The 10,060-nt window shown below is 44.2% G+C and overlaps 1 protein-coding gene across 2 annotated transcripts in view; it reads right to left on the reverse strand.

The window, feature by feature from the left end:
* ppp1r9ba (protein phosphatase 1, regulatory subunit 9Ba) overlaps positions 1 to 9,124 on the reverse strand; it is a 91,685-nt gene extending 82,561 nt beyond the window's left edge. Inside the window, exons 1-2 of one of the 2 annotated variants that reach the window (XM_063018825.1) lie at positions 9,068 to 9,124; positions 5,500 to 6,841 (exon numbers count right to left, since the gene is read on the reverse strand). In XM_063018825.1, the coding sequence (XP_062874895.1) occupies positions 5,500 to 6,792 (1,293 nt within the window). In that variant the 5' untranslated portion in view covers positions 6,793 to 6,841; positions 9,068 to 9,124. Of the gene's footprint in view, positions 1 to 5,499; positions 6,842 to 8,276; positions 8,317 to 9,067 lie in introns of those variants that run through there. The other variant, XM_063018824.1, reaches the window with a different exon arrangement.
* Positions 9,125 to 10,060: the final 936 nt, after the last annotated feature.

The raw sequence follows: 10,060 nt of genomic DNA on the forward strand, positions 1-10,060 counted from the left end.
TAACCTAAACAACAAACCGACAAAATTATTTCAATTATTTATCTCAATATATAACTAAAGCTGTCCAAACGGTCCTCTTGGTAAAGTAAAGACTAATACAGTGGTACGTTCCCTAAACTCAAAATCTTTAAAACTTGATGCCCTTCGTAGAGAGATTTGTACCCTTATACTCGGCTGTGTGCGACAGCCGTTTTGTTCAGCGATTGGCTTGAGCGGTTGGTAAAACGTCATCAAAGTGCACATATGAGACGAATCTGCATTTGTGTGGAATAACTAGGGGTGTAACGATACATCGTTTCACGATGCAAAAATGTAGCGATGTGCATCGTGGAGATCGACGATTGCACGTCCGTTCTGTTATTTATGGCATTTAATTAAATTGCATTGATTCTACCCCTACAAGCACGTCATACTCCCATATGCTTAGTACTGTTACAGTAGCACATTTTATTGCAGTAGCATAATTTCAAGTTCATTTTTTGTTCTCTTTGAAGAGGACCAAGAGGTTATTATGTTTATTTTTATATAAAAGAAAAAGTACACTGTTATGCTTTATAAAAATAAAAAAAAAATTTCACTCACAAGATAGTGAAGCCACAATAGAGCATTTTGTTTACAATGTTTACAATGTTAAACCTCTGTTCTTGGTAATTACCTTTAATTGCAGGGGACTGAAGGGTTTTTTTTGTTTAAAAAATGTTTACACTTAAAAAAAAAAAAAATCTTTTTCTTTATTCACATTTGTTTAAAATATCGTGAGAAAATCGAATCGTGAACTCAGCATTGTGAATCGAATCGAGTCGTGAGCAGAGTGTATCGTTACACCCCTAGGAATAACCCTCAAATCCACTCTGAAAGTGTCCACATGTATCTGTGTTTAGCTGGATTTTTCTCCTGTTTCACTTTTAAACCTGTGTTATAGCTCGAGATGCTGAGAAATTGTGAGAATCAGCTTTTCCAAAAGAGTCTAAAACGCTTATCGTAAAAAAAGCTTGACGTGACTTAATGTATTGAATGACATGGCCAGCGTCCTGTGACCACTGATGAAGGTCTAGGAGATGACCAACTCAAACAGCAGCAATAGATCAGCGATCGTCTCTGAATTTACATCTACAAGGTGGACCAACTAGGTAGGAGTGGAAAGTGAGTGGACATGGTATTTAAAAACTCTAGCAGCGCTGCTGTGTCTGATCCACTCATACCAGCACAACACACACTAACACACCACCCCCATGTCAGTGTCAATGAAGTGATGGGAATGATCCACCACTTAAATAATACCTGCTCTGTAGGGGTCCTGACCATTTGAAGAACAGGGTGAAAGAAGGCTAAAAAAGTATGTAGAGAAACAGATGAACTACAGTCAGTAATTGTAGAACTACAAAGTGCTTCTGTATGGTAAGTGGAGCTGATAAAATGGACAGAGTGTAGAAACAAGGAGGTAGTTTTAATGTTATGGCTGATCTGTGTATAATGCAGATGCAGGTTCTACACCACCATACAGAAGGCCTATATCATATGCTGCTGTTTTTTAGGAAAAATAGAGAAAGAAAATAAAACACAAACAGGACAACCTGGATGGCAGGTATAAGCCATCCGTCCTTGTTGTTCAGAACGTTTTCTTTCGTCTTACAGTGGTCATGTATTCAGTGGTCAATTATTTAGTTAGTATTTTGAAGAGTACAGTATTGACGAGGGAGATATTTGGGGAATACTATTGATATAATTGAATAAGAAATCCTGAAACATTTACACATGTGAACAGTTAAAACTTTGCTTGGTTGTCAAGGTGCATCATGGTGCCAATACATGGTCCGCATCAAAATAAGGGTCTGGGGTTTGCTTCTAGACTGTCTGAACGCAGACTGCACTGTGTGTTAATGTAATCTCCTCCCAAGGCTGGGAAATGAGTAATGTGATTGGTCAAATTTCATGTTACTTTCTATTATAAGTTAGAAGATGCTGTAACCAGAGAATCACAGAGACCATATATAGCTTAAATTCCGATAAAATGCTACCCAACACCAACTGTCCCAGTGTTACCTAAAGTGCTTGCTCTCCTTAATAAATAAGTGGTTGTGCCACCATGTGCAGATTGTGCACTGTGGAGGAATTTAGGACTGCTCTTGCTGTAATTCTGTTACATAGAGATCCTGCATAAGCATCTCCAACGGGTTTAAATCATGAATATGAATATGCGCCACAGCTATTAGACACTCCTACCTAGTTGGTCCACCTTGTAGATGTAAAGTCAGAGACGGTCGCTCATCTATTCCTGATGTTTGAGTTGGTCATCTTCTAGACCTTCATCAGTGGTCACAGGACGCTGCCCATGAGGCGCTGTTGGCTGGATATTTTTGGTTGGTGGACTATTCTCAGTCCAGCAGAAAAACTGCATTGATGTGTCTGATCCACTCATACCAGCACAACACACCACCATGTCAGTGTCACTGCAGTGCTGAGAATGATCCACCACCCAAATAATACCTGCTCTGTGGTGGTCCTGGGAGAGTCCTGACCATTGAAGAACAGCATGAAAGGGGGCTAACAAAGCATGCAGAGACAGTGAGTGTAGAAACAAGGAGGTCGTTTCTCCGCTTTATCTCCTTTTTAGCGCGTCCAATTGCCCGATTGCGTCATGCTTCCTCTCCACCAATGCCGATCCCTGCTCTGATCGAGGAGAACGAAGCTAACCCACGCCCCCTCCGACACGTGGGCAGCATGCCGCATGCATCTTATCACCTACACTTTGACGAGTGCAGTGCAGCTCAGCGTTGTGTACGGAGAGACACACCCTGAGAGCACTCTTTTCTCATCTCTGTGCAGGCGCCATCAATCAGCCAGCAGAGGTCGTAATTGCACCAGTCATTAGAGAGAGACCCCATCCGGGTTAGTCCCGCCCATATCTGAACAACAGGCCAATCGTTGTTCATGTGGCCGCTCAACCAAGCTGAGATTCGATACGATGTATTCGAGATCCCAGCTCTGGTTCCAGCGTGTGTTTTTGTGTATATCTGTGTATAATGCAGATGCAGGTTCTACACCACCATACAGAAGGCCTATATCATATGTTTTTTTAATGCAAAATAGTGAATGAAATTAAAACAAAAAAAGTACAACCTGGACGGCAGGTATAAGCCATCCGTCCCTGTTGTTCAGACCGTTTTCTTTCGTCTTATAGTGGTCAATTATTTAGTTAGTATTTTGAAGAGTACAGTATTAAAGAGGGAGATATTTGGGTAATATTAGTCAAATAATTCAATTATAAATCCTGAAACAATCCTTAAATCTTTTCAATAAAATCTTTTCAGTCAGTAACTGTAGAACTACAAAGTGCTTCTATATGGTAAGTAGAGCTGATAAAATGGACAGTGAGTGTAGAAACAAGGAGGTGGTTTTAATGTTATGGCTGATCGGTGCATGTGGCAATCAACTAGTAGAGAAAAGCACAAGTGTCACAACAGTCACTCCTGAGGGTAAAAATGCCAACATGATGTTCGCTGCAAAAAGCAGAATGCAACCATGTGATCAAACAAAATAGCCTTGCAATCACCTGACTAGCCTAAGTGTGCTAACAGGAAGAGCCTCAGCGCTGCAGAGCAAAGCACACTTAAAAAACAACTGCCACATGAAGATGTCACAAACGTAGAAGCGCTGGTCACATGGGTATAGTGCAATCAGCAAACCCAAAGGAGACTTAATAAGCTGTCAATCACCATAAGGGGCTTAAATGCAATACAGATATCAATGCTTACGTTTAAATTAATCAAGCATTTAATTACACGGTTGTAATGTAAAAAAAACATACTTGGCACCCGAACCCTATTTGTAGCAACCAGGTCCTTTTTCCCCGACCATACACTGATCAGCCATAACATTAAAACCACCTCATTTTCTACGCTCACTGTCCATTTTATCAGCTCCACTTACCATATAGAAGCACTTTGTTGTTCTACAATTACTGACTGTAGTCCATCTGTTTCTCTGCATGCTTTGTTTGCCCACTTTCACCCTGTTCTTCAATGGTCAGGACCACTACAGAACAGGTATTATTTGGGTGGTGGATCGTTCTCAGCACTGCAGTGACACAGACATGGTGGTGGTGTGTTAGCGCTGATGGAGGTTTTTGTTTTTTGTTTTATTTTTTCCCTTTTTCTCCCTCTTTAGCACATCCAATTATTCAATTTGCATCGTGCTTCCTCTCGGGCTATGTCGAACCCTGCCCTGACCGAGGAGATCGAAGCTAACCCACATCCCCTCCGAAACATGGGCAGCAGCCGGATGCATTTTTACATTTACATTTACATTTTCAGCATTTAGCAGACGCTTTTATCCAAAGCGACTTACACAATGAGCTGAACACAATGAGCAATTGAGGGTTAAGGGTCTTGCTCAGGGACCCAACAGTGGCAACTTGGTGGTGGCGGGGCTTGAACCGGCAACCTTGTGTTTACTAGTCCAGTACCTTAACCACTGAGCTATCACTGGTCCAGCTATCACTGGTCCATTTTTGCCACCCACACATTGATGAGTGTGGCGCCACCTAGCGTTGCATGCGGAGAGACACACCCTAAGGGCACCCTCCCTCATCTCTGTGCAGGCGCCTCTAATCAGCCGGCAGAGGTCGTGATCGCATTCTGACAGAGAGAGACCCACATCCGGTTCTTTATTTAGGCTGTATCGATACAATGTATCTGGAATCCAGCTCTGGTTGCAGCGTGTCTTTTTACCGCTGCGCACCTGAGCGGCGCTGATGGGAGTTTTTAAACACCTCACTGTCACTGCTAGACTGAGAATAATCCACCAACCAAAAATATCCAGCCAACAGCGCCCCGTAGGCAGCGTCCTGTGACCGCTGATGAAGGTCTAGAAGATGACCGACTCAAACAGCAGCAATAGATGAGCGATCGTCTCTGACTTTACATCTACGAGGTGGACCAGCTGGGTTGGAGTGTCTAATAGAGTGGACAGTGAGTGGACACGGTATTTAAAAACTCCAGCAGCATTGCTGTGTCTGATCCACTCATACCAGCACAACACACACTAACACACCACCACCATGTCAGTGTCACTGCAGTGCTGAGAAGGATCCACCATCTAAATAATACCTGCTCTGTAGTGGTCCTGTTAAGCAGGTTAAAAAAGTATGTAGATGGACAGATGGACTACAGTCAGTAATTGTAGAACTACAAAGTGTTTCTGTATGGTAAGTGGAGCTGATAAAATGGACAGTGAGTGTAAAAACAAGGTGGTTTTAATGTTATAGTTGATCAGTGCTGTGAAAAAGTATTTGCCATTAAATCTACCAGTGGGGAAAGGGTCTGGGACTTAAGCGAACCACAATAAGTGTTGAATAGTGGTGAATCTTTCTGGGGGTCACAAAGGAACCTAAATCTATAGAACTGCAAGCCTCACTTGCCTCAGTTAAAGTCAATGCACATCATCTTTTAAAATGCTTGATTAATTTAGTCAGGCTCCAGTACATTTTAAGCTACTAACCTTTATAGGTCCAGAGCTAAAGCAGATCTTCCTGCTGGTCGGAGGCTCATCTTCATCCGGGAGTCCTGGGATTTCCGTGCAGCTGGATTCCGGTTCGTAAGCATCGTCATCATCTGCCTCCTCATCTTCATCCAGCTGACTCCCACCAGAGTCCTCACCTATTCCACTGTAGGCGCTAATATCTATCAGGTCAGCTTCAGAGTAATCCTCCCTGAGGTGATCTTCCTCAGCTGCCACATCTTCTTGAGGACTGGTGTCTCCTGGGGTCGGCCAGCTTTTGTCTGTCTGTTCGTTTTCGGCCTCCCCATTCTCCAGAGAAGCATGGACCTCTGCCTGCACCAGTCTGCCTCCAGCGTCCGGAGAAATGGCCTCCTTGACTGTGCTTGAATCTGTCGAGTCCTCAAGTTCATTTAACTGCTTCGTGTCCGTCTCTGAAGACGCGTTGACGCTGTTGCTTTGTGTTTTTTTGGGACTATCGGTGGTAGCTTCTTGTTCCTTGGCCTGCGCGTCATTTTCTAGGCTTCCCGACTGTGACAACGTTCTCACCTTTTTGGGGATGGTCTTGGGCCGAGAGGGCAGCAGCGATGTCGAGGAAGGCCGATGGATATTGTTGCGCAATTCTGCTTTTTCAAACACCGCGCTCAGCTGGCTGACTGTGGGCGACACCGCTTCAACAGGCCCGCCATCTGTATCCAGCCTGTCGAGGGATTCCGTGCTTCCGTTGAATCGTACGACGACGTCCAGGCGACCGTCCTGGAAGCCCGAGGCGCGCTCCTTTTTCAGCAGGATGCGGTTGGTGGCGGCTTGCTTCTCCTGCAGGTGGCGCTGCTCGAATATCTTGCGTGTCTCCTGCAGCTTGGAGGATCCTGAGGAAGGTCCATAGTTACCGGGTCCTTCAGCTTTTCCATCTAAGCGACTCACGCGATCGGAGACGGTGCTGCCGAGCTTGAGCAACGCGCTGTGGTCAACGTTTTCATTCAGACTACTGGCTCTTGGCAGGGAGAGCCTCACGGTTTGATCTTTCACCTTCGATGGATCCTCTTCCTCCCCCGGGGAGTTCATTTGCATGAACATGTTCTTGATTCGATGGACGTTGGAGCCGTACCTGCGGCCCCTACCTGAAGGTCGCTTTCCCTCCTTGCCATCCTCACCTTTAGCAGCGTCGGGGTCTTTGACAGGCTTGAGGGCCTGAATTCCTGCCTCGTATGCATTCCTGTGTGGCGATGCGCTCCGAGCTGCGAGAGGGTTGGTGGTGCTGCCACTGGCTGCAGATGGGGGTTCGGTCTTCATCATGATTAATTAAACAGCAGTTGAGAGTGGCTGAAACGTCATATCCCCCTGCCTTTGCGTGTGAAGTTGGAGTTCCATCAGTGGTAGCAACAACAAAAAAAAAGATAAAATAATGAAAATCATCAGTATTAGGACACTACTAGACACAAAATAATCAATCACAAACAATTTAAAGGACTTTCTTTAATACATCAGAGATTATGATATTATTATACACTGATCAGCCATATCATTGAAACCTACACTCACTGTCTATTTTGTAGTTCTACAATTACTGACTGTAGTCCATCTGTTTCTCTGCATGCTTTGTTAGCCCCCTTGCATGCTGTTCTTCAATGGTCAGGACCACCACAGAGCAGGTATTATTTGGGTGGTGGATCATTCTCAACACTGCAGTGACACTGACATGGTGGTGGTATGTTAGTGTGTGTTGTGCTGGTATGAGTGACACCTCACTGTCATTGCTGGACTGAGAATAGTCCACCAACCAAAAATATCCAGCCAACAGCGTCCTGTAACCACTGATGAACATCTCAAAGATGAGCAACTCAAACAGCACCAATAGATGAGCGATCGTCTCTGGCTTTACATCTTCAAGGTGGGCCAACTAGGTAGGAGTGACTAATAGAGTGGACAGTGAGTGGACACGGCATTTGATCCACTCATACCAGCACAACACACACTAACACACCACCACCATGTCGGTGTCACTGCAGTGCTGAGAATGATCCACCACCCAAGTAATATCTGCTCTGTGGTGGTCCTGACCATTGAAGAATAGCAAGAAAGGGGGCTAACAAAGCATGCAGAGAAACAGATGGACTACAGTCAGTAATTGTAGAACTAGGACAGTGAGTGTAGAAACGAGGTGGTTGTAATGTTACGGCTGATCAGTGTATGTGTTACTTTTTCTATTTATATTTATTTATTCAAGATCGAAACATTTTAATAACCGGACCATCTTATTAGTCTGACATTTATGAAGCAAATTAAGAAAAATTGCATTACAATTTGATGATGTTAGTGCTGTGTCAGCCTTTAAAATGTATAAGCTCGTTCAATACTTAAGCATTACAAGGTTTGAAAAAAAAAGAAGCTTTTATAGAAGGAGGGTTTTTTTTACAGAAATAGCCCAATGCTCCCTGGTATAGCCTGGCATGGTGTGGCAGGCTTTGTTACAACCCCAGTCTGTTACTGGTTCCATTTCCTCTGTCCACACAGGCCAAACTTTAGCCTACAAAAGACAGCATACTGACATTTTATTGCTGAATAAGTAATATCAGGTGAATTCAGGGGTTTAAATGAAGATGTGTGTGGAAAAAAAAAGCGAGCTTGTCAACACAAGAACCCTGCGGAACTGCGAGGGCCCCCCTCACTGCCCAATGCACTGGCTACATGCATAACCGCAATACCGTCGCACTATATTCATGGCGGAATAATACGCCCAAACGAGTATGTTATATAGCACGCTGCTCGGGCTGACATACCGTTTAGTACACGATTTTACATTCAGCCTTTGTCTCGCTTACGTCGCTTCCTGCATCCTTCGCCGTCCAAAATAACGGTTCGCTCTCTGAATCGAATACAGAAGCTAAAACACACAGGAAACGACAGAAATTCGCCCCGTAGACACGGTATATCCCGACCTTGTTACTCGCCTTCATGAAACGTGCGCTGTGTTAATCTCAGTCCGCTAGAGATTCCATTGTGTCCGCGAGCCGTGTTCGGTCTGTCCGCTTCCCCGCGCGAGCCTACAGCAGTGACGCGGCCCTCGCGCTCGCTCTCCGTCTCGCGCTCAGCTCACGGCCCCTCCTCCCTCCTTCTACACCCGCGCGGGCGCTGCTGCTCCATCACTGCCTCACTCACCTCAGCTCAGCCTCCTCACAGTCTTTTAGCATTATGCTATTTATGCTAAACATGTCCCCACAGATATGCTGATGTACAAAATATAAATAAACATATTCCACTTACTAGCTATACTAAATTTCACTCACATTTCACTGCAGTCATTAAATTACACTAATAAATGGAAGCTATAATACACAGCACAGCTACCTTAATAGTTGAATGTAGAGCTGGGTGGTATGACGGTCATACCTGTCAAGTTTTGGATTTAAAAATAAGGGAAATTTTCCGCCGCGCGCTTTGAGTCGTCCCACCAGCCCAACCGAGGTTCAGTATCCCTTACATTTTAAGACAGGTTTACAAGAAATCTAAAATAACCACCTGTGAACCACTTACAAACTACAATTAGATGATCAGAATCTGATAGGCCTACCTTTGCATAACTCTGCCCCATCCTGCTCCTCTTTAGAAAGGTAAATTCGATGTCCCGTTTCTCTAGATATTTACATGCAGTCTTTACTTTTTTTGGCAGGATTGCCCTCTCTCTCCTAGCATCCATCCATCTCTCCCTGTTCCAGGTTTGTTCCCGCTGTCCGCACTAACCTCGCGAGAACTGCCACTTGCAGCAGCCTGGGTGGCAGTTCTCGCGAGGTTAGTGACTATTCTGCCCCTGCTCGTGTGTGTGGCTACAAGTTCGACAGATAGATAACAGTTTCCCAAGAAAAAAAACTGTAAACTGTAAAGCAGACATACAAAATGTGTCTTAGTTACATTTGTTCCCTGAGTGCATTTACGTGACACTGTACATTAAAATAAATAGAACCAAATCATTAGCTTAAAGCTAACTTCTATAGAAAAGTTCACTGGAACAGCAAAGGCACAAATGAACGCCAGGGGTCTCCCTTTGCCCAATGTAAATAACAGAACATCACCATGACATTTCAGTTTGGAGAGGCACAGGAATGTTTTTTGAAATTATAGTATAATACGGGAAATTTACGGGAAAATACTAATACGGGAGGACGGCGGGAAAGAGGGGTAAAATACGGTAGTTTCCCGGCCAAAACGGGAGACTTGACAGGTATGATGACGGTACATTACGTATATCGTCTTTAATTCCTCATACGGTATAGATTTTTCATATACCGCCATACCATAACATTGTATGATATTGTTCACCGCTAAAAGCACTGTGGAGCGCCGTGTAGATTAAGTAGTTAGCCAGTTAACAGATAAGAGAGGCTTTCTGAATATGGTGAAAAAAATCAACAAAAACAGATGGAGGATGAAGAGGGGAAGACCAAACATGCACCAACTTAAAAAACGCTATATACTGTATGGTTTGTCGAGCCAAAGCTGTTGCAAACAACGGCATTACGAACGCAGTACCTATCCACATATGCAAGAACACGATTCCTCTATAGAC

This window comes from Trichomycterus rosablanca, chromosome 22 (genome assembly GCF_030014385.1).
Source record: "Trichomycterus rosablanca isolate fTriRos1 chromosome 22, fTriRos1.hap1, whole genome shotgun sequence".
NCBI classification, from domain to species: Eukaryota; Metazoa; Chordata; class Actinopteri; order Siluriformes; family Trichomycteridae; genus Trichomycterus; species Trichomycterus rosablanca.